General features: G+C 35.9%; 1 protein-coding gene across 1 annotated transcript in view; it reads left to right on the forward strand.

Annotated features, from left to right (window-relative positions):
- Window positions 1-5008: 5008 nt before the first annotated feature.
- Window positions 5009-27305, forward strand: part of LOC121416171 (uncharacterized protein KIAA0825-like) — a 28458-nt gene continuing 6161 nt past the window's right edge. Inside the window, exons 1-17 of the mRNA XM_041609653.1 lie at window positions 5009-5103; window positions 9397-9606; window positions 10808-10979; window positions 11544-11708; window positions 12209-12421; window positions 12863-13256; window positions 13586-13744; window positions 15705-15886; window positions 17199-17352; window positions 19099-19142; window positions 19967-20110; window positions 22522-22667; window positions 23814-23964; window positions 24276-24466; window positions 25216-25563; window positions 26059-26149; window positions 26605-26771. Coding sequence (XP_041465587.1) covers window positions 9485-9606; window positions 10808-10979; window positions 11544-11708; window positions 12209-12421; window positions 12863-13256; window positions 13586-13744; window positions 15705-15886; window positions 17199-17352; window positions 19099-19142; window positions 19967-20110; window positions 22522-22667; window positions 23814-23964; window positions 24276-24466; window positions 25216-25563; window positions 26059-26149; window positions 26605-26771 — 2843 coding nt within the window. The 5' untranslated portion in view covers window positions 5009-5103; window positions 9397-9484. The remainder of the gene's footprint in view (window positions 5104-9396; window positions 9607-10807; window positions 10980-11543; window positions 11709-12208; window positions 12422-12862; window positions 13257-13585; window positions 13745-15704; window positions 15887-17198; window positions 17353-19098; window positions 19143-19966; window positions 20111-22521; window positions 22668-23813; window positions 23965-24275; window positions 24467-25215; window positions 25564-26058; window positions 26150-26604; window positions 26772-27305) is intronic.

Genomic DNA, 27305 nt, shown 5'->3' on the forward strand with positions numbered 1-27305 from the left:
ACTATTTTCATGGATAGATACTGGGCGCTAGCTGGCGCCATTCACCTGTTTTTTTTTAGAATGTAGGTACTCTAGTTTTTTATTTTACTTCTTTAAAGGGGAATGAAACCTTTGGAACAAATAGGCTTGTGTAGAAACAGAAAAATCAGAGAATAAGAATAAAGAAAGTTTGAGAAAAATCGGACAATAAATGAGAAAGTTATGAGCATTTAAATATTGCAATCACTAATGCTATGGAGATCCTCCAATTGGCAATGCGACAAGGATGTGTGATGTCACTGATGAACAACTTTCCTTTTGGTGGACTATAAAATACACTCAAAATGTCTCTTTTTGCTTTTTCTTATGATGATACAAACTCTTTATCCATGATGTATTTTTAAAAAATATGTATTACATGCCCTCATTTAGAAAGAACACATGATCTATGGATAGATGTGATAAAAGAGGCAATTCAAGTGAAATATATACTAAAGTAATGGGGAGAGTTGTTCATCAATGACATCACACATCCTTGTCGCATTGCCAATGGGAGGATCTCCATAGCATTAGTGATTGCAATATTTAAATGCTCATAACTTTCTCATTTATTGTCCGATTTTTCTCAAACTTTTGTTCATCTGTTTCTTTGATTTTTCTGTTTTCACACAAGCTATCTTGTTCCAATGGTTTCATTCTCCTTTAAATAAACAGTGGAGGTGCCGTGGCCAAGTGAGGCGCCTGGCTATATATTGCAAGGCCCTGTATACCATGTATACTAGGGCCTTGATACATTGAAAGTCCGGTGTTCGATCCAAGGCCGCGGCACCTATGCCCGTGACCCGGGCCCGTGAGCAAGGCATTTAATCTACAACGCTCTTTTATCCTGCTTTCAAATAAATGGAAACGCTATTATTGGTAACTTGGTGTGCACTTGTAAATCACTGGCCGCGGAAGCGAGGGGGGGGGGGGGGCGGGGGGCTTCAGCCCCCGCACTTTTTTTCCAAAACCATGTACAAAAACGTAAAAAATGACCATATGATTGTGATTTTTTGCATGGTCAACCCCCCCCCCCTCCCACTTTGAAAACTATTCCGCAGCCCCTGTTGTTTGTAAAAAAAAAAAAAAAAAAAAAAAAAAGCTCAGTTTCGTCATCATATCAATTTGTTTGCGCTCCTTTTTTGCAGTGCGTAGCGTGTTAAATTATTTCCCTATGGAGAATAATAGAAAATACGCAGTTTTTTGAGGGATTAATTTGCTAAGATATCTCCCAAACGCGTCAACAAGGTGATCTATCAAAACAGAATAGAATAGAGCAGATTCTCACCTTGAACATGATATGATTTTCATTCAATTTTAGTCAAATTAAGTTCTGTCACTTTTGAGGTTTTTGGAACCTTTCTTGATGATTTTGGAAATCCATTTGTACATGAGCCAATGGGCAAGTGCGGGAAACGAAACGTTTGGTGCGACTTCACATTGTTGTAAAAAAATATATACGTCACAATAGACCCTATCAAAAAAAGACATTTTGCAGAAAATGCTGTAGATTGCGAATACCTAAGAATGATTTTGATTGGATAAAAAAAACCTCTGTCACTTTTCACATTTGCAAAAGCTTTTGCAATTTTGGTCACTATAGTTTGGCGGGTTCAGCCGATGGCATTGTGTGTACACAGTATAGTACACAGTACACACGCATAGCTAGGCAACGCAGCGCGTGAAGAATTTCACTATTCGTACAGCGACGACTTGAGTGTATGTTGGATAGAACCGTACCATTTTTGACCGGGGGTGTGCCAATGAATGCAAGTGATCAAGAAGAGTTACAAAACTGAAGGGAGTGAGAAAACAAGGAAAGTGAGAGGGAAATTTATGAAAACAAGTAATGCGAGGAAAAATGACAAGAAAAGGAGAGAAAGGAGAAGAAGTGAAAACACGCAGCTGAGTGCGCTCACGATATGTAAGTTGAACACCCCTGCACCGCAATGTAGCAGCCCGCCACTATACACGTAGACTGCCTGCACGATGCGAAGACAGCGGCGCGTATTAGTGACTGTGCGTTAAACGTCCCATTTCTATGCCTTATAAAAGGAGCGTTTTTTGTACACAACAAATTGATATGATCGTCTTTGTTCTTTGTTTAAGAAAATTATGAGCTGACCTAATCTATGTTGATTTAATTACCTCTTTGTGAATTTTTAAGTAAAATTCCATTGCCTACAAGTACCACAATCCTTCATCTGATTCAGATTGTCCCTACCCCTTTGAATCATATACCCATCCTATACTCATGGTATTCGTGGATTTTTAACAGGGTATAATAATTATGTCCAGTACAATGGTACTATTTTTTAACAAAACCTTGTACAGTGTTCTGCAAGGCTCGGTTCTCGGACTAACTTTATTATTGATATAAATGACTTACCAATATAAGAGCATCAAAATATTAAAGATTATCGATTATTCCACTCAAATCAATATGAAATAGATTTAACTTAAATAAAAGACAATTTACAATTTGTTACTAGATAGTGCGATGCAAACAAAATAACAATTAGGCCTAACACAAAATTTTAAAAAATACATGGTGATAAACCCCGGTGAAGGAGGTGATTTTTACGGAGGGTTTAGGTCCATGGTTCAGTTGACCTGAACTTCGGGGTGCACCCTCGAGAAAGTCGACGCTGTGTACATTTACATGTATATTAGTATATTGATCTTTGCTCTGGAATGAACATGATCAAGAAAGTTACCCTAGTACTTCGCAAGGAAGAAGGAATTATTTGTAGGAGTAGAAATACTATACCACAGTGTATAATTTTATATAATGCTTTTCTTAAGCCACATATATATCATTACGGACTTGAGGTCTGCATGGGGCGGTGCCTCTACCCGTATACCTGAAGAATATTTATCATTCAAAAGATGGCTGAAAGGGCAATCACCTTTAGCAAATATAGAACACATTCCAGTCCTTTGTCAAGAAACTTAATATCCTTGACATTTTTAAATTACATAAATTTCAGTCTGATATCAACGATTGTATACGACACTCTCATCTTCTTACTGATTATCTCCAGTACTTCACACATAATTATGGAACATGACAGAATGAAAATAATAGTCTATTACTTCTGAGAGTGCATACAGAACACGGGAAAAGGTCAATCGCATTTTGTGGATATGAAATGTGGAATAATTTTATCAGAGAACATAAAATGTAAGATATCAATAAATACCTTTCAAAAAGCACTAAAGAAGAAACTAATGCAAGAATTCATTAATGAAAATGACTAAACAGTTTCTATAGTCATGTAAAAATGCAAATACGTTCTGTTTTGTTTTTATTTACTATTATAGATTTACCATGTATTACTGTAAAGGGTGCCACACCCGAGTCAGCTTTCGCTATCTTGTGGTCCCCTTTTGCTAAAGATATTATCTTCTCGTTTGTGCAGTCTTTCTTTCTTTCTCTGCCGACAATCGAACCCGGGCCCCCAGCTTTGAATGCCGGTGTCTTAACCACTAGACCACAGAGACGGGTTAGTGGCTAGGGCGACCCCGATCCGATTGACCGTCAGATAGACAGATTTTCGACACTCCCAATTATAATTTCCTTTGTCGGGTGTAGGTGGGTTTTGAACAATTGAGCCTCTCTGATCAGGCTCTCCCTTTCTTTCTTTCTTTCTTTCTTTCTTTCTTTCTTTCTTTCTTTCTTTCATTTTATTTTTTCTCTCTTTCTTAACTCTTTTTGTTTTTACCCCTATCCTCTATTTTGCCAACTGGTAAGTGAATTTTTTTTAAATTAATTAATCAATTGATTGATTGATTAATTAAGTAATTGATTAATTAATTAATTAATTTATTTATTTATTTATTTACTTAATCTATTTATTAATTTATCATCATTATTAGTATTTTTTTTGGGGGGGGGGGGAATTTGTCACACCCCATACCCCTTCCCCCTGTATATACGACCCTGCATGGGTAGTCCTAATCTAATTAGCTTTATTCTTATGAAGTAAAATAAATATGTAATAATGTTATAGGCCTAACATAAGCCTTTTTTTTAATAATGCGAGCGCGAAGCACGAGCTCTACTTTTGTTGAAAATATGATGGGCAATATGTTTGTGATCTTCAAAACAAGATGGCTATATGTAACTAGATGGCTGCGAGCAAGAAGTGCGAGCAGAAATTTTAATTATAAACTCTGACCTGATCTAAAAGGGAGATGTTAAGTAATTTTTGCAGTTTGCCATGAAGACGATGTATGTTTTAACCAAGGGCGGTGGAACGTATTTTCCTTTGGGGGAGCCAAAAAGGTGCACTTATATGCCAAAACGGGCATTTTGGTGCAAACGGATATTTTCACCATGAGATTATCATCTGTGTAAAGTTGTGTGTTTTGTAGTAATTAAGTTGAGCAAAGTTTTTTTTTAAATTGATTTTTGATTGATAAGATATATATTTAGGTTTTCAGTTTTTCGCGAGCAAGCGTAGCGAGGAAGTGGTTCGGAAAAAAAAATCTAATCTGAAGTCTACTAGACCTTTGCAGGAATGGTAATCCTTATAAGTAAACAACCGCACACTCTAAATTTTGACTTTTTCCAGGAATGGTTCGGGAAATAAAAATATTCCAGGAAATTTCGGGAAATCCGAAAATTACAATTAAACTTAGAAACTATCAATATTGATGATATTCAGGTTACATTTTGATAATGTTTTACAGCCAAACGTAGCTCAAAATTTTCCGCTCGCGCCCCGCCCTCGCATTTGTAATTTTGTTCCTATTTTTTAAAGAGCTAGGGCTTGAACAAAAAAAAAATGCTAAAATCCTTGATTTTGGCCACCTAGGCCGAATTTAGGCTCGCTGCATTATTGCCCGATTTTTGTTTAAAATCAAATTTGAAAATTCCAGGAAATATCTATGAATTTCAGGAAATTTGGGATTCAGTTTCGGGAAATTTATTTTTGAACTGTGGAAACACAGCTAGAGCTAGATGACGTCATTCCCATACTACAGCCAGCTAGCTACGGAAAAACAGTTCAGAAAAAACAGTTGTCATCTCACAGTTAATTAAGGTCTTTAATAGTGGTAAAACCCCATCTTAGAAATTGGGTGAGTTGATTGTTATAATTATAGTAAGGCTTAAATCCAGCACTGTCTTGCTGTTAGTTATGACACATTTTTTTCAATTAAAAACAATTGGCATTTAATTGGCGATCCGGTGCAGTGCAACGTTTAACTGTAGACAGTGTCACGGTCCCATACGCTTCAATTTGTGTTGAGCGCCGAGTGCAATGTTTATGAAAATGAAATGAACACAAATTGTGCACCGAGACTTAGGGGGAGGGGGGGGGGGATCTGAGTTCCTGAAATTGAAGTGAAGGCTTAACATATATTTTATTAATATTCCACATGAGTTTTTAAGATGGGAGATTTCAACTTATAAATCAGGGCCTATGCACCGTCTTCAGTAGACCAAAAGCTTCGGTCTCTGTTATGTTGGTTGTTCAGCTGAACTTCGTTGGCTTCACTCACCAAATACATAGACCGAAGTTAAACCGTCGTCTGTACGAGGGCTCAATGGCCACGGCTAATTTCTTGTTTTTCTCCTCAATACCATGATATTTTACACAAACTGTGCATTCATATGCACTTTTAGGTGATAATGTTTAAGTAACGACAGTTTCTTACCCTAAATTCCCGCTTTGAAACTGGCATTCAGAGGATTGTCTCTAAAAGTTGACACTTGCGACTCGGAGAGTGGGCAGCCATCTTGGTAATGAATCATTCATGAAAAAGTGGCCGGCGAAAGTTAGACTCCGCCCTATGACCTTTACGTCACACATATACAGTGCCCGGGCGAGCAAACGTTGAAAAGGAAAAGAAAATTAATATTCATAAGCCTGACGTAAAAGAGATGATCTGATTGGCCAACGGTTTCGATAAGCAGTTGACCCGGAAGTTCATCCCACCTCATATGTTTGTGTACATTATCGACTTCGGAGGAACGAGTGAATTGGGAGCTACACGACAGCCGAGGAAAGTCACTGTTTTCGTTCCTTTTCAATTGAGTTTTCACCACTTAAATGCCAATCAAAGCCAAGAGGAAATAACAAGCTGCATTTTGGTAAGCTTCTTTTTATATATAATAATGCATTAGTGAAAAAAATCGATGAGCCCCGCCGGGGGGATTTTGCGTTGTACCTCCCCTAATGGCGTGGACACGCTAGCGAGCCGTCTGTCGACGAGGAGAAATTAAAAAAATAAAAAAAATGTTAAAAAACTCCTCGAAACAGACGGCTGCCAGCTGTCTACGTCCTCAGTAGACCAAAACTAAACTTATAAAGCTTCGGTCTCTGTTTTGTTGGTTGTTCAGCTGAACTTCGTTGGCTTCACTCACCAAATACAGAGACCGAAGTTCTAGCGCGATCTGTACAGGGGACTCAATGGCCATATGTTATGTACTTAAGATCGGATAAAACGGGGAAGTGAATTTGCGCGACAGCTGAGGTAGGTCACTGTTTTTGTTCCTTTTAACTTCATTTTTCTCAGTTTTTTGGCAATTAATGCCAAGAGGGAATATAAATTTGTATTTTGGTCACATTAATTTTCAAAATTTTTATTAATTAAAGACAAAAATTGAAAAGCCCCGACAGGGGGGTTTTTGCACTGCAAGTCCCCTAAGGCTAATGGTGGCTGCACGATAGCGAGCCGTCTGTGTACAAGGAGAAAATAAAAAAAAAATGTTAAAAAACTCCTCGAAACAGACGGCTGCCAGCTGTCTACATCTTCAGTAAACAGCTGGCAGCCGTCTGTTTCGAGGAGTTTTTTAACATTTTTTTTAATTTCTCGTACACAGACGGCTTGCTATCGTGCAGCCATCGTTAGGGGACTTGCAATGCAAAATCCCCCCGTCGGGGCTCTTCGATTTTTGTCTTTAATGAATAAAAATTTTGAAAATTAACGCGACCAAAATGCAAATTAATATTCCCTCTTGGCATTAATTGCCCAAAAAAGGAGAAAAATGAAGTTAAAAGGAACAAAAACAGTGACTTACCTCGGCTGTCGCGCAAATTCACTTCCCCGTTTTATCTGATCTTAAGTACATAAACATATGGCCATTTAGTCCCCTGTACAGAACTTCGGTCTCTGTATTTGATGAGTGAAGCCAACAAAGTTCAGCTGAACAACCAACATAACAGAGACCGAAGCTTTTGGTCTACATGTATGTATGATTAGGGAGACCGCAAGATTTTCCTATCTCATCACCACTTCATCAAACTGTCTGATTTTTTTTCAGATCTTGATTAAAATAGTGCAAAATAGAAATCTACCAAATTTCATGACATAGTAATCCATGAATCAGTTTTTGAGTAATAATCAAATGAATTTCCAATGAAATTCCACCAAATCTCCCCAAAAAACAACACACATAGCTGAAACACACGACCACACACAGAGTGCAGATATTTTGTGTGCAGTTTTGAATCGGGCTTTCTGTAGTAGTAGGGAAGGGTATTTTGAAAGCAATTCTGACACTTAATCCTAAAGGAAAGGTGAAAAATTAGTATTTCCTTTGGATTTGCCATTATTAGTACTACAAAAACCCTCTAGTTTACAAAAATATGGTACTTTTATTCATGCCACATCAAAATTATGGTAGTAACCAAATGTAAACTGAGTAGGCTATTTGGAGCATTTTATTCTCTTTAATTTGATACCAAAATCATTAAATTTGGATAACGGGATCGTATGTCAGAAATGCGTTGAACTTTGATTTTTTCCTCACAAAGGTGGGCAAAATGCATATTATAAAAATCCTACACCGAAACAAGCTTCAGAAGCTTAATTTCTTACTTTTCATCCTAATTTCACTCCATATCTATCCTCTGGTTCACCTCAAAATTAGTTACTTAGAGCCAACATCAAATTCCTCACATGTATAAATTGCTGCTGATTTCAAAACATCGCATGCGCGAGGGTGGAGCAAGGGTTGGAGCACCCTCGCGCACACAGTGGCAGATTGTCCATACAGTGTAGACTGTTTACAACGGATAGACCATTTCCACACAGCGATTTGGAGACCACTGATTGGTCAATCGCACAGATCATGTCATGACATTCTCACAAAGTCACAATGATACTTGTAGGCATTTTACAGCAAGACCACATTTCCATATGACACAATGAAGTGAGGGATTATCCATGTCAAATGACCTTCAGGACTGTCATATCTTCTGTCAGAGATTATTATGGAAAGGGCGAGTCTTTAGGTCAAAGGTCTAAATTTGTTCATTATATATGCATATTGGTTTCTGCACGATATTGAGATCAATCATATTGAAGAATTTCTGATCGCGTTAAGCGAGGGCATCTCTGTCCTTTGGACACGTCAAATTTCTAATTTTTTTTCATCCATCTGGTAGAGCTACATGCGGGTCACCAAATTTCCACAAAGAATTCAGAAATTTTGACTAGAAAATTATTTATGTTAATTTATGCAAAATTTATTCATACACGTGTAAATCACACAAAAAAATGTTTTTTCTCCTTCATTTGTTGATCAATTTCAATTTTGTTTGCTTTATATGATACATGTAGCTCTAGATGGGGACGCAAAATATCAACACAGAATTATGAAACACAGATAATTAATGCATGTTTTCAAAACTCACAAAAGATATTTATTTGTTGACTGATGTTGATTTTTTTTGTTCCATCTGAGAGCTACATTAGGTTCACCAAGGTTCTACACAGAATTTAGAAATTTTGACTCGAAAATTCTTTATGCTTAGTCATACGAAATTTATTCATAAATCATATAAAATGCTTAGATATTTCATTTCTTCATCAATTTATGTCACGAATATTATTCACTAGTGTCAACTGGGCTGAAATGAAAAATTGTGTTAAATTTCATTAAATGCTGGATGAGCTCCACAGCATTGATGTGCTACATGTAGTTTGTTTTCATCTAGTATGGAGTACATGTGCTTTACTATAACCGAGACGAAGCAGGCAGTTTATCAATGAAAGTGGAAAATAAATCAATTGAATTGAGTTGAGATTTGAATGGAATAAAAATGACCTTCTGATTATTACATGGAAAGCATCTTCAGAAAATGACATTCAAGTCCCATATGCTGACAATATTTCTAGGCATAAACTGAAATTGATCTTCAAGAGAAAGAAATGATTTTTTTCCTAATTTTCTTGGTGACTAAATCAAAACAATTTCAGGATAACAATAGATGGCCATTTTGTGGATGTAAAGTCTATGAAAATGTAGTTTTCCTGTGACCTTTACACAACATTTTTAAAATCAAGAATATCAGGATGGCTGTTTTTCTATCCATTCGCAAAAATATTTACTTGCACTCTTCTCTTGTTTATGTTTTTTATCAGTGTCAGCTTATTGGGATTCATTTACAACATGAGGTGATCAGATACATCGTACACATCATCAAACACTGGAATAGAAGTTTTAATTATCATGTCTCAGCAGTGTGTGCTTCCCTCACTGACGGCAATGTTCCAGTTTGGTATGCCAAGCATGGACAACCTGGAGATGGTCATAACAGATATTGATGAACAACTCAAGCAAAATGATAAGAAGTAAGATTTCATTTCACATCATCTATATATCATCTATATACTACGTAACTCTATAGTAAATGGACACATCCGCATAATACAAGACCCCCCCAAGGGCATGTTTTGTGTAAGTTGTCTAAGTTGACAAGCCATGTTGGATTTGGGGATTTAAACTTTGTTTTAGTTTTATGGAATGATCTCAAACGTAGGCTTATGAGTAGGGTTATTTAACTAGACTTCAGGGGAGCGTTTCATGAAAGGACTTGTCGGACGTTTTATCCGACAAGTCCCATTTTATCCGACAGTTACCATAGTAACAGTGTCTCTCAGCCAATCAGAATCAAGGAAAGATGTCAGATCTGACAACTTGTCATACAAAAATGTTGATGAAACGGTCCCCTGATGTACAGGAAATTGATGGATTCATAGGTTTGACAATCATAGCCAGAGTCTGCTTTGAAACCAGTTTAGAACTCTTCCTATATATTTGAAGCTCACATTATAGAAGATATTAAACAAACTATGAATCGAAAAGGAGGGGGAGGGGCAAGAAAATGAGAGGATGAAGGAAAGAAGATTAGGTTTTTACATTATAGCTGATTGACAATCCATCACTTCATAATCACTATAATTAAATTTTTCTTTTTGAATGAAATCTGTACACCCTGTAGCAGTTTAATTGAAGTGATGTTATAATGGTAGATGATCTAAAGTAGCTGTTGTCTTCCTAACCCCAGTAAAGCTTAAAAGCCTGGTCACACCGCCCAAGCGTTGTTTGAGCGGTCGTGGAGCGGTAGGGAGAGAATGTCGAATTTCGCTCACAAAATTGGGGAAAAATCGAAAACAAAAATCGAAAATGAAATAAAAACAATCGAAATCGAAAATGGTGAACGGTAGCGAGTGGTGATGATTTTTTTCTCTCCGCTCCACGACCGCTCCAACAACGCTCGGGCGGTGTGACCAGGCCTTTAATAACATGACACTTTGCTTCTATGATAGCTTATTCATTTAGCCATAGATCTTATGAAACTTTAAAACTGCTTCCAATTGGTTGCAAGCTTAAATGTAAATTTATCACCTAGGATGATTTTTGAAAGAAAAATCTATTATTACAACTTGGAGTAAGGAAGGATAACACTGAATGTTGGTGATTATTATTTAGATTAGAGTACATAAGCTGATCATTTGATAATATCTTTGAAACAATTTGCATCTGCTTCAGGATTGAAGAGACTCTGCAGAAGTTGGTGCAAGCAACAAACAGCCTTTCACTGGATAATAATTATACCAATATCAAGGATGCTATGGACAGTCTGATTCAAACACCAGTCCTTGAAGAATGTGCCTGCCTCACACCAGATACAGAAGATGTCAACAAGCTTCTTAAGGCAATTGTTAGTATGCCACGTTGGTTGGTTATCTATTGAGATGAGTTGGTTTATTCTCAGGAATTCACTTGTCTAATTAAAGAAAGAATTGAATCGAGTAATGGGATCAGAATGCAATATGTAGTAAGGTATTCAAGTATATCAGGCAAAAGATGCATGGGGACAAAGAATGATTCACCACCTAACTGTCAAAAAACAAGCAAATGGTAAATTTGAAAGTGCCCTTGTTAATCGCTACTTGGTTTAATACAAAGTATTATTGGCAGGAATAGGGGAGCATTTCATGAAGCATTTTGTGAGTGATTTTTTACTGACTAATTTGCTCTGAGCTAATCACAAGCAAGGATTTCAATAGCTTATAACATATCTCTTGACTATTTCTTCCATGAAATGCACTCCCCTCAAAGTAAGACAAATAGCCACCTGTCAGAAAACACAATATTTTCTTCTGTTCCCCAACATTTTTTTCTATGAACGATGATTATCTGTTGGTTGCAAACTAGTCTTTTAGATCCTAGAATCATTTTCAGCTACTCGCTAAATGCGTAACCTACTCTGTTGTCTTTTCAGCTTCAACATGCAGTAAACCATCCCAACTCTGAGGCAATCATCTTTGAACAGCTGCTTGGCTTAGCGTCACACGAAGGTCTTGGTCTCCCTATTCGTGCGCCTAAACCATCCTATGTAGCTGCTTCTGCAGTGTCTATCAACACCATTGGTGATTCGCTTGAACAGGTATTTGTCAACTTTCCAGAGTCTATCTTGAATTGCCATGGGTTCTCACCTCCTTGACAAGTTTGTAGAAATGGGCATAGTATACATGACAGTTGTGTCAACAACAGTGTGACGAATTCTCGGGTTGTGTAAATGATTAAAGTGAGTGAACGAATATTGGTGCATACAGTAATGGAAAACTATTCCTAGTTGTCGGTTGACATTAGCTCATAGCTTTTATTCTAAAACATGTGTCTTTTTTAAGTCAATGTAGTGGAAATGAAATTCCAAAATGAGAAGATCTGCTTTTGAGCTCTGTCGTAGTTGATACCTTGTGTGATTGTGGTGCCCTTACCACAGATGAGGTGAACGGGTACCTGGCAGAATCAGTATCTTGAATGCACTAAATGCTAGAATCATCAGCTTGATCTAAGGTAGGCAAGTAGATATACAGTGCTATGTAAGTGATTATGACTGAAAATTCTCAAGAAAAATGTTACACATCTCATTTTCTGGATTAGGAGAATGACTCGCTGTGGGAGGAGATCCGATCTCGCCTAAAGCGCTATTTTCTAGACAGACTGCATGCGATCAAGGTATCTGAACCAGGAGAATGGATTGGACCACTCTCAAAGGCCAAGCAGGTCCAACGTATTGAATCTCTACAGAGTCTGTGTATTCTGTACCCTATCAAGGAGGTCTGGAGTAGCTACCATGTCTTGGCATCAGATAAGGTAATGTGGTAGTAGTCCTATGCTGCATTCTGCATCATTAGTAGATGCTACAGTGTATGGCAGACTCTGAATCAGAGTTTTATAGGATTCCATTGTATTTGATTTTGAATCATCTGTTATACCTTGGTCGCATTTGTTCTAAGGCGGCCGTACGGCGAGTCGAAAACAGCCGTTTTAACATTTTTTTTGTACCAGCTATATATAGGTGGTTTGAATAAAAATGAAATGAATAAAATGTAATTGCAGAGAGGTTTACACAGCAACTACTTTTGTAATTCAGTGATTTGTGATACCTAGAAGTGGTTTTATTGCTGTCTCTTTATTACTTACCGAGGATTTCTCTTTTGTATGTGTGAAGCAATTCTGCTTTGTTTTTGGTATTTTTTTTTCAGTCAACTCGTCTATCCTTATTTTTTCCATGTTCTCATCCGGTCTCTGTAGGTGGCAACATTCTTGAGAGAGAATCTGAGCACTTCAAACGTAGATGTTGCCGAGCCAAGACAGCCTGCGACACTAGCATCCATCGCGGACAAACTCCAGAAACTGACCCCTCACTTCCATGTCATGTTGGAGGATGAGTGTGCCCTGTACCTTGCGGATGTCTTTGAAGGTGAGGTGAACTTCCTTCAGGCTGTCCAGGAGATCTATCTATCACAGCTTCAGGAAGAGGTGGCATCTATGATGGAGGAAGCCTGTGAAGGCATCAGGAGGGGAGGAGCCAAAGGAACATCATCGTCCAATGGCAGTGCAACAAAGAGCATTGGGGCCAGGGATTGGCTGAATGGAGGCCATGAACATGGGAAAGAGCAAACCAAGAAGAAATCCGTTGTTGATGGTAGAACCATTTCTTTTTACTTTTCTTACTTTATCTTCAAACAGTATTTGTAATTAATAGCAGTAAATTCCCTTTTCGCTATAAACTAGCTATGCATTTTATTTCTTACGGGAGGTTTTTGAGAGATTTGACAATAAATGATGCATGTTGATGCTGAATTTAATGCAACACTAGGTTATGATAAAAAGAAATGATTTATTGAAAATAAGATATTTGTAACCATTTTTCTGCACAGGCAAAAATAATTTATTTCTGTTTTTTACTTGCTGTATTGTATTTCATAGATAGCATTTCAAGTGTCTCTTATTATTCACCTATTTTTCAAATAGATTCTGTGCTGATGAGCCTTGATGACATCAAGCATTACATAATGATTGTAGCCCTTCTACATGACCTAAATCAACGACTATGTCAGCTATCCCAGCATGCAACATGGGAAGGAGCACCTCTCTTTAAACCACAGATCCATAGCAAGGGAAACCTCAGAGGTCAGTGACCTTCTTATATTCCATTTCTCAACATTCAAAGCCTGTTATGGTAAAATATCAGCTAGTGCTGTAGCCGAAAAGCCGAACCGAACGAAAGTTTGCTGAACTTGGCACTTCTGAACCGGTTTGAAATCTTCTCTCTCGTCTTTGATTGAATTATTATCAATTTCAGAAGTTTTCATAGACATGAATATATTTTTTTCTTCATAAAATGAGAGGAGGTTTGAAGCTAAACTCGGTATAAAAGTGTGGTTAAATTACGTATTGCCGTAATCGATCATGATATCGTTTGTATTTAACAAAAGAAAAAGAAGACATTATTTGATTCCTTGTTACGAACAAAGTAATGGTTAAGTATATATTTCATCTTCTGAAATGCCCATATTGATACTAATTAAGCAAAATAAGTAAATAAGAGATGAGGGAATGAGGGTAGAAATAAAATTCCAAAGAACAGGAAAGTTAAAAAAAAATTCGAAGCAAATCAACGCATGTTTCCTGATCGCGTTCCGGAAATAGTTGATATATATAGAAAGCTGAACAAAGTCCAAACAACCAGATCTCAGCCGCTATTACATTGGTAAAGTTCATATTCTGAATTCAAAATGTTTTTTTTTATCATCATCTGCTATAATCTTCGAAGGGCTCTGCAGCCTATCTTGAAGATGAGATTAAACTTGGACGCACGTTATGAGGAGGAGTGAGGGATATTTTCAAGGTGATTTTGCAGGAGCTTTTGGAAGCTGTCAAGCGAAACTGCATGAACTATTTAAAGAGGGAGTTTATTCCAGTCAGGGACAAATCGTTGGGCAAAGGCAAATTTGTCAGTATTGCCTCTTGGACGATAGTGATTTTTTCCATGGTCATTATTTTCTAAAGAGTGATTTAATCTGGTCAATTACTGAAAATGAAATAATAAATTATCAGCTCTATCTTGGTTCTGAATATCAAGTGATTTCACCCTAGTACAGTCCCATGTACTTCTTTTCATGTTGGAAATGTGTTTGAAGTCACGTAGTGTCGATCTTTCAGAACAAAGAATCTACTGATATTTAAGATCATTTAAGAGTAATTGATTGACCAGATTAAACCAGTTTTCAGAAAATATTGAACTTTCTAAAACATTTCATATTCTTTGGAATATGGATTTTACCAGTATAATAATAATTGAGTGGAGGTTGTTTGTCTACTGTTCCGACTTTCCGATCGGAGAAGATGCGTTTGCAATGACATTGTAATCAATCATAAACATATCTACATGAAATAATCCTGAAAAAATTCTGTCCTTTGAAATTCCGTTTCTATCCTGATTCTCTTGTTTTCAATGTTTTTTTCTTTGGTATTTTTAATTGATTTTGAAAATGAAAGCAGAAATGACCTTTGTTACAAGAAACTGGTTGTGGGTTGGCGATCCTTTATTTTATATGTTTATTATTTAATTTGGCATACATTGTCGAACCCCAACCGAACTAAAGTCCAGAAAAAAATTGCCAAACCAAACCAATCCCGAACATGACTTGCATCACCAATGTTAGCCTTAATTATGGATCTTACAAAAGTTAAATAACCTTACTGGTAATTGTAAACTTTCCCTATTTAAATATCATATTTCACAAAATGTATTTTATGATTATCTTTCATTTTCATCAGGCAATTAACTCAACTTTGTAAATAAATAATCCTGAATAATATTTATGACTCATGATAAATGTTAAAGTCAGTAGGATTTAATCCCACGATGAGAAATGATACCACAAAGGTTATTAGAAGCCTTGGAAACATTGATCCTAATTACCATTTTCCTTGGAGAGGACTTTCAGTTGTCTGTCCTCTGGTTGCTTGTTACAAGTATTCATGCTTTCTTATCAATGAGGTAATAAAAAAATCACCACCAGCACCAAAATACTGGTATGGCACTACATTGATGTTATGCCTTGTTAATTTCATTATTTTCCTAAAGGTGTATTGAAGCACAATCGTGATGGAGGACCAATGCGAGATCCCAGGATGCCATCAGAGCACACTGGCCGAGGGGTTCTACCAGAGGCTATCCCACCACCGTTTGGTGTTATGCCTGGCATGGTTGGCTCTGATTATGGAGGAAGAAGGTCCAGCCCTGTCTTAGAAAGTCCCTCACATCAGGTGAAAAACAATCTATTTTTAAAAATATTTATTGTACCTTCGGAAAACTACAATGGAGTCAGACTTATTTAGGAATTATTCTTTTCTTCTTGTATAGCATTGAACATCTCCTGATAGTTGAATTTACATTGGAATGGGACGATAGTGAAGTGACTTTCAGTAAATTCCTTTGGTGTGTTTATATTTTGAAGATATTTAATGCCGAAGATGAAAGTAAGAATTCTACAGTGCGTATCAAAAAAAAGTTTACACTTTGAAAAAGCTCTGGGAATTAAAAAATATACAACATGTGGGTGATTTTTTCACATATAATCTTGGGTTTGGGTCTCATCTATCCAATGAAAGTAAAAGTTTTGACAGAATGTTACACTTGAGTGAGCACTGTCTATTTTTGTAAAGCTCGCAGAAATCTGTTTGCGCAGAAATGCTCGTTTTCACGCAGTGTCAAGGGGAAAGGGCGAAATCAAACTTACCCTGCGACACATTTTTCCTACATTTCCCTTGCACTTTTAGTCAATTAAGATAAAACAGACACATTCAAGCATTTTTAAACAAATTTGCCACCCAAATTGAAATTTCAACAATTAGTAAGCACAACTTTTACCCTTTTTGTGCCAGCTGGATCTGAGGACATAACTGAATCTAAACAACAGTTTACACCAGACATCTCCAGCACTTTTTCACTAAGTTTTTGTTATCTAAAGTGGATTGACATTTAATTTTTCATTTAATACTTGTTTCTCCACACTTTTCCCAAGCTTGACAATGATTAACAAAATGAAAATCAAGCCTAATTCATTTTATGTAAATCACAGCTCAGTGTAAATCAAATATCGTCTTGATGGCCTTGGCGTGTGGGGGAGTGGGGCGGGGCGCAATGCACTCTTCGAAGTTAGAAAAGGTCAAAGATATCTTAAAATCAATTTTACTTGCTCATTTCTACGTGTTCTTCATGAAAAAGGTTTACTTTTATTCGCATAGCTATTTTAAAGTTCTGCGCAAATCATTTTTCACTAATTTTTCAAAAGTAAGTGGTACTCACTCAAGTGGAAATATTTTTCGATAGTTATATCATCATTTGCTTAAATGGATCTGTACCAATGTTAAAATGTGGAAAAATCTTCAGGATATTACAAATTTATAATTTTACAGGGTTTTTTCAAAGTGTAAACTTTTTTTTGATACGCACTGTATAGTAGTGTGGACTGGCATTCTTGTTCGTCTGGACTATTTATTTCGGCAAATAAGAGTAGAAATTGTTTCGAATTCCGCTGATGATTTTCATTGTTACCCCTTTCTCGTATAAATACAGCGAAGTAAATGGAACTGGTCAAGTGTAGTGGAGAATATGACAAGCCTTGTGATAAGAAGCATCACAAAGATATCTGAAGATATGATGAAGGCTAGCTGTTCAGAAGAGGAGAATAAGATGAAGAAGGAGAAGAAAGTTCAGGCTGTAGAATGTGGTAAGTGTTTGATATATGCTGTATACGTTTTAATTTTGCAAGGGTTTTGTTTTTGTGAATTTTGCCAATTGCTGAGCAGCCGCAGATTTAACAACACCCCAAAATATTGGCACTTTTGAGAAGAAATCCCTAAGTCCCGAACAGCAAGGCATAGGTATTTATAGCTTGCTTCATGGTCAAGCACATGTTATATTCATCTCTATATGTACATGAAATAAGGTTTGAAAAAAATGGTATTCATCAAGTCAGTTAGAATTTCACCGTCTTAATTCACCTGTTCACCTTAAACAAAATTAGAGCCTAAATCCAATCATAACATTAATTTCATATAATAAATTAATAGCAATAGTCATTCACTTTATGTGACTGAACAGTGTGTTTTTCAGGACATTCATTATAGTGTCATCTGATTGACTCTGTATGCATGTGTTAGTTCGGATGAGAAGTAGATTTTGGGATTACAAGGTGAAAGTCAAGTGGTCATTATTTGCAAAGTTAAGGAGTTAGATATGTCTTTTATTCTTGGTCTGGCGATGACAGAGGCATGAATCTTGACTGCATGATACAAGAATCCATTTGGTTGAATATTCAGCTGATATATAAAAATAGCAAAATGATTTGTACTTTATAATCACAAATCAACACTGCCGCTTTTTGAATTGGGTAATGCAGGCGAGACTGCCGGGGGCAGTCTACTTGTTTATGAATTACTATTGCCTTGAATCCATGGCTTATATATGTCAGTGTATTATATAAAAAAAGTATGGCCCATATTTTATGTTCTAACAAAACATTGTGATGCTTCATTTGGTTTTGTTGACGACTTTGTAAATAATGAAAACAAAAGCAGTTTCCATTTGAGAAACCATGCATGAAAGGACTAGGTCACAATAGGAAGGTTAATTTGATTGTAGGTCACTTCAAAGATAGTATAACAGAATTAGATGATCCAACGTCATTTCAGTATACACCACTCACCATATAAATACTTTAATTATACTAGCCTCAGTGTTTTTGCAGCTTCGTTTCTCCCTTTCAGTTTTAATTTGTTCAAGTTGAAAAAAATTATTTATATAATCAGATTTCTCTGTATTTTAATTTTCAATATTTCAGTGAAGTAGCGTATTCGTATTCTTTATAATTTGTACTATAGTTTTGTACTATAATTGATTTATATGACTCCAGGGGCCCATCTTACAAAGAGTTGTGATCGATCCAATCAATCGCAACTATGGAAAGCCAGCAAAGTCAACATATAGAATGCATGTTTGCTCAATTTTTTTTCTAGATATGAATGTATATCCATAAATTAATTTATTTCTTGACAGTTCGGCGTGTTCTCCTTTGTTTACAAAAGACATTTTGCAGATTTCTTGTAGAAAAATTTTGACACTGCTGGATTTTCATAGAGTTATGATTGATTGGATCAATCGTAACTCTTTGTAAGACGGGGCCCAGGTGTATATGAAAAAGAATGTCAATTGGAAGAAAATAAAAGTTTACTTGAAATGAAATCAAATAATACTCATGAACATTTGTTATTAACACAAGTAGATAATGGGGGGCATTTCATGAAAGAGCTTGTCAGGTCATTTAATCTGACAGTTTACATACTAACAGTGATTCTAAGCCAATCTAATATCATGGAAAGTCCGCCATCTTGTCAGATAAAGATGTTGATGAACTGCTCTCCCGATTTGAAAAGGCAAACACCTATAAAACTACTGTTCATATATTTTTTTTCAGATGTTTCCAAAGGTCTTTTATCTCAACCATATATGATATGTAAGGTAAGAAAATAAGAAACATAATAACCAATTATTCACTCAAGGTTATTCTATCCATGTTCATATTATTTCTCACACTTTATTTGTCATTGGTTTAGTATTATGGGGGATGGGGGCAGGGGCTGACCACCACCTCCTAAAAAATGAAACATAAATGAAACAATAAGAGCATAACAAAGATAGGGTATGAGTCTTGCAACACTATAGTATCCATATTATTCAATTGAGAAAAAAAAGGACAACTATTTGTTTGTGTTGCTCCTGCCTCATTGGTTTCAATTCTCTTTTATATTTGAAGAAAGGTTATTTCTTCACATAAAGATATTTTATGCATATGAGCTATAGTACTGGTAATATATAAAAATAATAGAAACCAATATAAATATTTGAAGTTGTACATGTAGCATCTATTGGCAATGGTTTTTTTTTATTTGTGAAAGTCAGTACTTGAAAATGATACCATTAAAAACATTATTTTGTTTTTACAAAGTAGATGGACATGATTTTCCTCATTCAAAATCAAATTATATGAAATCATACATTGCTAAAGAAAAATGAAATTCTTTCTAATAATATTTTGATATTTTCTGTTCCAGTTCAAAGTATAGTCATTTAAAACACTCTCCTGCTCTATAATGACCACCTGACTATAATCTACCTGTCTCTCATGGCGGCAATTATATTTTTCCTGTAAATATGGATTTTTATTCATGAATATTGATATATTGAAAGGAACCTTTCCATAAAGACCACTTTTGTATCCTTATGCTCTCTTTATAGACAGGTTTTAGTTTGTAAATCTATAATCTGATCTTTTTTGCTTTTAGAGTGCATCTTTAGCAACAGACTTCATCAGCTCTGTGTTGTCTTTGGTGATGTTAGGAGTAGATAAAGTGCTTCAGCCAGTTAGAGCTGGTGTATTAGAAATGATGAGTTCATCAATCATGGAAGTCTACCAGCATCTTACAAAGGTTAGTGTCCTCATGAGTGTTTCATGAAGAAATTTATCAGTTTTCCTTGTAAAAGGTGCTGAAATTATTGCATCTGATTGGCTAGCAGAAAGTTTGTCAGTTTGTGATACATCCCAAGGGGAAAAAAAAGAGATAGTCATTTTGAATGCTGTCAAAAGTTTCTCCATGGCACTCAACATTATTTTGCACTAATTTTTGAAAGAATTTCACTGGTTGGCAGTTTTTCATCACATTGCTATCCTAACAAGGTCTCTTTAATACTGCTGCAATGTTGTTGTTTTTATGCCTGATTTCCTATTGAATTTGTTGTGACATATCTGAATGAGCCTCCCATGGACTGTTTATTTAGCACTATAAACTTTTTTTTCTTTGGATGGATTATTTTGTCATACAGACATTGTTTATGTGCTTCATTGAGAACTAACCATGCATGGTCCATTGAAAATGGTAGCCCCTTTTCATTCAATATCAAGTGGTTGTTACACTTCATTAAGTATTATTGTAATCAGTACTTCAAAAGCATTTTAACCTTTTTTTGATTCCTGCCTTCCTGGCTGAATTTATGGTTTACTTGGCATTGATGTCAATTGAAAGCTTGCTAGATTTGTGTAATTATCTTATTCATATGTTAACTATTGTCCATTTTTTTGGCTAAATTACTTGCAATAAATTTTTGCTTGTAAACAAATTGCAATTTTTTTTTATAACAGAACTATGTCATGTCTAGGTAGTTTATATATTGATTTAAGTAAACAGAGTAAGATAAAACTACACCGATGTAGTACACACACATAAACATCAAATCAATGTAAAATAATCAAATTATATTTGTAGGTTTGTTACTACTCCAACTAGTAGTTATAGGCATAAGTGATTCAGCCAAGGGTTCTTCCACACAATTTTCTTTTTTTAATTCTTTAGTTGATATTACTTACATGTATAACTATTTTTTTTTTGCTCCCTGCATTTACTCCTTAAATGCGTGAAATATTTGACAAAGTCATTTTTTTACACTTGAGTTTTTTATTCATTGAATGTTTGAATGTTTTAATATCATAACAATATGAATTTTCATGCGCAATATCAAACACATAAAATAAATGAGTTCATGTAGGTGTCTATTCAAGTTTTCAATTGGTTTTGTTATGCTAAAATGATGGATCAGTATGGCAGTAAATTGTGTTTTTCTCATCAGCATTTCATGATGTTTTTTTTTATCAAAATGCTTATTTTATCTTTCTATATTTATGCCAATAAGCTTAATGATGGGTTGTACTTCACCTCAATTGATCCAAACAATCAAAGTTCTTTAACGTAGGACATTATTCCCATTAATAATGAATATATCAGTTATTTTTAATAGCCTTCTACATGTATCATGCATGCCCCATAATCAATCATTAATTTTTGCTTGTTTATTAATTTACAAGGTAAATGGAGTATTTCCAGAATAGCATACATGTAGATTACTGATTAGCCTTAAACAAAATATGCTGCTGTAAAGGTCATGTATTGCTGCATTTTAATGAAGACAGTATTATGAGAAATCATTTCAGTTACTATTGATAAAAGAAAGTAGGAGATCTAGTTACAGGTCACACTACGTGATCCTGGTAAGGACTGAGACAAATGTGGCTTTAGATGCACTATACAATGCTATGTTCCAATGAGTATCTAGCCAACACTATGGTATTGATGAACCAAGGTCAGGTCTTAATAGGCAGTGATGATTGGCTATGGATGATTAGTAGACTGTTCATCCGTCACATTTTTTTTGTTCTCTGAAGCCTCTCGAGCGTTCAGACAGAACATATTGGAAACAATTTAGTAATTAGACATGAGAGGTTAGTGAGTATAGGAGGATAGGATAATTAGGAAACGATTAATGAGGGCATATTTATATAATTGAATGGTTTAAGGTAACACAAGTAGAGGGGTATATGTATCTCTGTGGAAAGAAAGGTGTCTGGTGGGTGTTACATAAAGCTGTTCGTAAGATACGAATGACTTTACGCATGACTGGTGATCCTTTTTTGTGCTATGTGATATCCCTGTGTAAATGAGTTATGACCTAAGAACATGTTACAGTCATGCGTAAAGTTGTTCATAACTTTACGAACAGCTTTATGAAACACCCACCTGGTAATGAATTGACAAAAAGAGGGAAGGGAAGACAAATGAGGAGAAGGACAGATGAAAAGAAGAGGGGTTTACAGAAAGAGAGATTGAGAGGGATAGTGTGTGTGTCTCTGTGAGAGAGAGAGAGACAGAGGGGGAGGGGGGGGGGGGGATCAGTTATTGTGGAAATAAGATTGGAATTGGAATTGAACATTATGGTCAAGTAGTCTGTTCAAATTCAAGTCAGGATGTCAGAATTCTGAATCTATATCACACTTTTTTTTTCAAAACAGTTACTTGAGATCTTCAACCAGAGCTCCAGCGAAAGTGGATCCATACAAGGTCACACCAGGGATCTCTGTGTGCTCCTGTCTTCATCGGTATGGCTCCAGCAGGAGCTCACTTCTTACAAACGTCTCCTTGGGGAGGAGGAGGCCAAGTATGTTGTATCTCTTGTTTGTTATACTGTCAGAAAATAATAATTATAATATACATTTATATAATTCCTTTCATCTAGAAATAATTTGCTTGCTTGCATGTTATTATTTCTATTTTGACTTGAGCTAAATCAAGCACTCATTCAACTTGATTCATTATCCTATTGGGTAACCATTCAACTCACCTGGGTTGGGTGCGGATGAATTTCTTGCTGAATGGCGTAAATACCATAATTATGACTCTAACCATGAGCCTGTGTTTGAGTATAGCAGTAAAGCAACTACACAACCTTGGTTCTATGATTTTTTTCAATTCAATTCAATTTGCATTTATTTCATTTTCAATAGAGACAATTATAAAGCAAGGTATGAGAAACAATATATTTACAATCAAGCATAAAAAATGAAAATGAAATGGGGAACTGCATAGATAAAGCCAAGTGGCCTTGTGTAAGCGCAGTTCCGAAAACATTGATAACATGACATGGTATAGAGAAACAATAAGATAAAGAATTAAACATGAGATGTAAACAACAAACAAAAACACAAACAGAAAACAACAAGATAAAAGGTGTCAATCTACAAGAGAAAAATAACTATACATATTTAAGATATAGGAACTGCTTCAATCTTTATTTTGAATGACCTAACAGACTTGCTTTCAATTACATCTCTAGTATGGTTTAGATTTTAGAGAGGTTGTAAGATAGGGGTTGATTGAAGTATATAGCCCATTTACCATTTTGTGTAGTTTCTAGTTAGACTGTACCCATTTCATCTATTATCCACGTGGACTGAATACCACTCAATAGTTTACATTATAAAATGTTCATAAACCAAATTTCTTTTTGACAAAGTGCAAGAAGTAAGTAGATGAAGTGAAAATGATACTATCTGTGCATGAGACTAAATGACAGTTAGCCCAGTTACTATAACACTAAGTGGAGGTTGGACCAAATGACAATTGGAACAAACTGATACATGGAGCAGGCATACCCACGATGGTATTTACATCATTGAAGAATTAGACCTTCTGTTAGTAGATCATGTAGACCCACCTGACTTAGCAGCCACTGTGTTGGTCTTTCCATTTCTACAGTGGAATACGTTAGTAATTCATGGTATGCGTAATTTGTTTTTGATTTCAGACGTTTCTTTGGTGGTGTTGAGAAGCAGCTGAGTCAGCTAGAGACGGTAGTGCAGCAGCAGATAATATCAAGTCATGTAATGGTGGTCTCGACGGTCATCTTACAAGATGCTGAGAGTCATAACTGGGCTGACCAAAGGCCTTTCTTTGAGGTAAGAGGACACAATGGATGGATCCAAATTCATCTTATGTAACTTGATCTTTATGCATTTTTGTGAAATCGCTCAAAGAAATCAATGAGGAATAATCATGCGTTTTTGAGGTGAGCTCTTATTAATGATCAACTATTATCAATGATTAACTTCCATACGGCCCATAATCTAAAGCTTAGTGACTGATCATGGAGCTGGTTTTTATGCTTGATTGTACACAATAATCAATGAAATAGAGGAGGTGCCGTGGCCAAGTGTTCATGGTGGATTTGAGCATTAATCTGGAAGTAAGGTTTCTCCTTTTTTTGTAGGATGAACGATGTTCCTATTCCGTTCAGATGTGGCATCTTTACCTTCAGCGTCTTCAACATGAGCTGTTCACAGTATGCCCTCCATCTCAATCACAACAGATCTTTGCCTCTGTCCTCAGTGAATCTATCACCCTACTCTCATATCGATACAACAAAGGAAAGCCTTCTTACAAGAGAACTCGCCAATTTAGGTGAGTTCCCATGTTTGGGTCAACTCTATAAAAACAAAAGAAGCATTTTGCTACTACTATCCAGTTCTTCCTCTATAAATGTTATCCCCATTTACAAGAGTGATAACAAAGATTATGATGTGAAGCAGCTATATGTGTATGTTTTGATTCATAGGGTCCACAGTTGTTTGTCCCGTTATATGAAATTGTAAAAATTAAAAAAATGATTGTAATTGTAGCTACCACAGAAACTTTGATTTAGTTAATTTTTGCCCTTGATGGCAATGTTACAATTGATTTCAAGTTTTATGCATTGAGGCCCAGGCAGGTTGCATGAAGCTGTTTGTAAAGTTATTATGACTTTACTAACAACTGAAATTATGTACAAAGTATTAAATTTTAAGCCCATAGTTTGTCCTTACCATTACACCAAGGGGTCACCCTATTTCTGATAATTTTATTTAAGTTGCTGCAAATACAACTTGATCTGCAAAAAAGTCAGTTGTTATTTGACCTTTGCTAATGCAGTAACAAATAGTTCATACAAACATGTTTGGCATCCATTTTCTAGTAAATAAAATTGTTTAGAAGCTATGTATAACTTTAGAAATATTTTTGCAAAACACCTCCATGGATGCATTCCAAAACTAGCACTTTGCATTGTGTACTAATATGCTATCCCTCAATGTTATTGAGTCCTATTGGATGGAAGAATAATTCTATATCAAAATGAATTTACCATATTCTTTTTCTTTATTTTTGATGTGCAGGGCTGATATCACATCGGTTCTATTGACAACCCTCACACATCTCTGGTCTGCCTGTAGTACCCCTCAACAGCTGGTCTCGCCCCAATCCTTACTCTCCTCCACCCCTCACTACCCCCTTAACTCATCCCTTCTCAACATCCACAATTCAGCCTCCTGCCTATTGGGGGCCCTGGCGGTGGTGACCTCGCCCCTCTCAGATCTCTATAAGATCTACAAGAAGGGTTATCAGAAAAAGAGTGTTACACATCGCAGTACGGTGGACAAGGAAGGGGCGGGGTCTATGGACTGTGATCAGAGGGTGTGGCTTGCATGGATTAGACCCGCCCTGTTTGAGCAGCTAGAACAAGGGTAATACTTGAATTGTGTGTGTGTGTTTTGTGATTTAATTCACTTGAGTTTAGATTAATGTTGCTATGCTTAGAGAAAGGAACCAGGGGATTGATGTGTTATATTCATGTCCAAATGATGTTGTTAGGATAGCGCTTTACTAATGGATAGATACAAAAAGCAAATTGATTTGGTTTTAACCGTGAATCAATATATTATTGAGCTATCATGTCTCTTCATTAATCTCTGAAACTTTTATAGAGGTAGAATGAGAAGAGAGGATGCACAAAACAAAGGTTAATGCAATTTAGTTTTCATTGGGTGATCATAATAATCATGATGAGAATCAATATAAGGATGAGGTTCTTATAATGGATTAGCAAGATAACATCATGGTGAGTAGTTAGAAGATTGACAAAGTGTTCGTAAAAAAAGAAAAGGCAATATGTGATGGAAAATAGAGATGATGGCACTTTTCAGATTTGAAAATGATTTCTGATCTATCTCATATTCAAGATGGAATTTCCTACCCGACAAGATTGCATCATTCATCTTGCTGAAACTCCTCGCTAACCAACCAGCTCTTAATGATGTTCTTACTCTGCAGGTATGCTAATAGTCTAAACTTGAGTTAACGAGCAATAAGTATTACATTGAGTTTTTCTCTTGAAAAATACCCATTCTAGATCTATGTATAATGAAAAATGTATTTTACACTACACAATTTTGTAGGTCAGATCTTGACAGAAAATGAAGAAAACCTGAAAATTTTCAGGAGGAGACATACAGAGGGTTGTCTAAAAAAAGCATACCTATTTCTAACAACATTGCCAATTTGAGGATTATTACAGAAATTCATGTGACATTTAATGCTTTCATAAATTTTTCATTTTGTGACATATTTCACTGGATTATTTTCCTTCTGATTTCTATCTCTTTCTTTTCATTAAAATAGATTTTTACCAGATGGTTTTCCCTGTTTATTGTGAATTACCAATTATTATGAAAGCATTAATTATTATGAAAGCATTAATAAAATACCTTTTTTCTGGTACATCTCAGACTCTGCTCTCTCGAGATGCTCTACTAGCCACACTAATGATGTCAAACACTGGTGCTTCAGTGAGATATGAGCTCTCCTCTATCCTACAGCCTCTCATTGATGTCTTAGTTCTCTGTTCTGATCACCCTACAACTCTTGGCTCAGTTCTTATGGCTGTCATTGAAAAGTAAATCACCCTTTTTTAGCATCCAATCCAGTTTAATCCATGGAGTATTTGCTCCTTTTCTTCTGGTTACAAAGCATTTCACAACCTGCTCCACTAGATATACTATAGGCCCGAGTCATGTCAGAATATTTTTGTTCCGGAATCTGCTGGTGTTGCGCTGGCAGGAATCCAGTATCCCAATAAATGAATTCACTAACAGGGAAATAAAAAGAAGTCACAGATTATACATTATTGATTTTATTTTTAAACAATCATTCATTAAAAAGAAGAAAAATAATAAGAAAACAGGAAAAACTTGCAGATGTTTATGTGGCCATCTTTTTTAAAACGAACACTCATAAAAAAAAAATATGAGAAGACAGGGGAAAAAAACTTGCCGATGTTTATGTGGCCATCATATTCTCTGTTAGTAGCTAAGCTATGAGACGCATTTAGAGTCAGTCACCCTCTATATCCGTCTCGTAACAAAACTGGAATTCGCACACATTGGACGGATTCAGGTATTCTGTCCGTTCCAACCCAGGCCTAATATAC

This window comes from Lytechinus variegatus, chromosome 5 (assembly GCF_018143015.1).
Source record: "Lytechinus variegatus isolate NC3 chromosome 5, Lvar_3.0, whole genome shotgun sequence".
Taxonomy (NCBI): Eukaryota; Metazoa; Echinodermata; class Echinoidea; order Temnopleuroida; family Toxopneustidae; genus Lytechinus; species Lytechinus variegatus.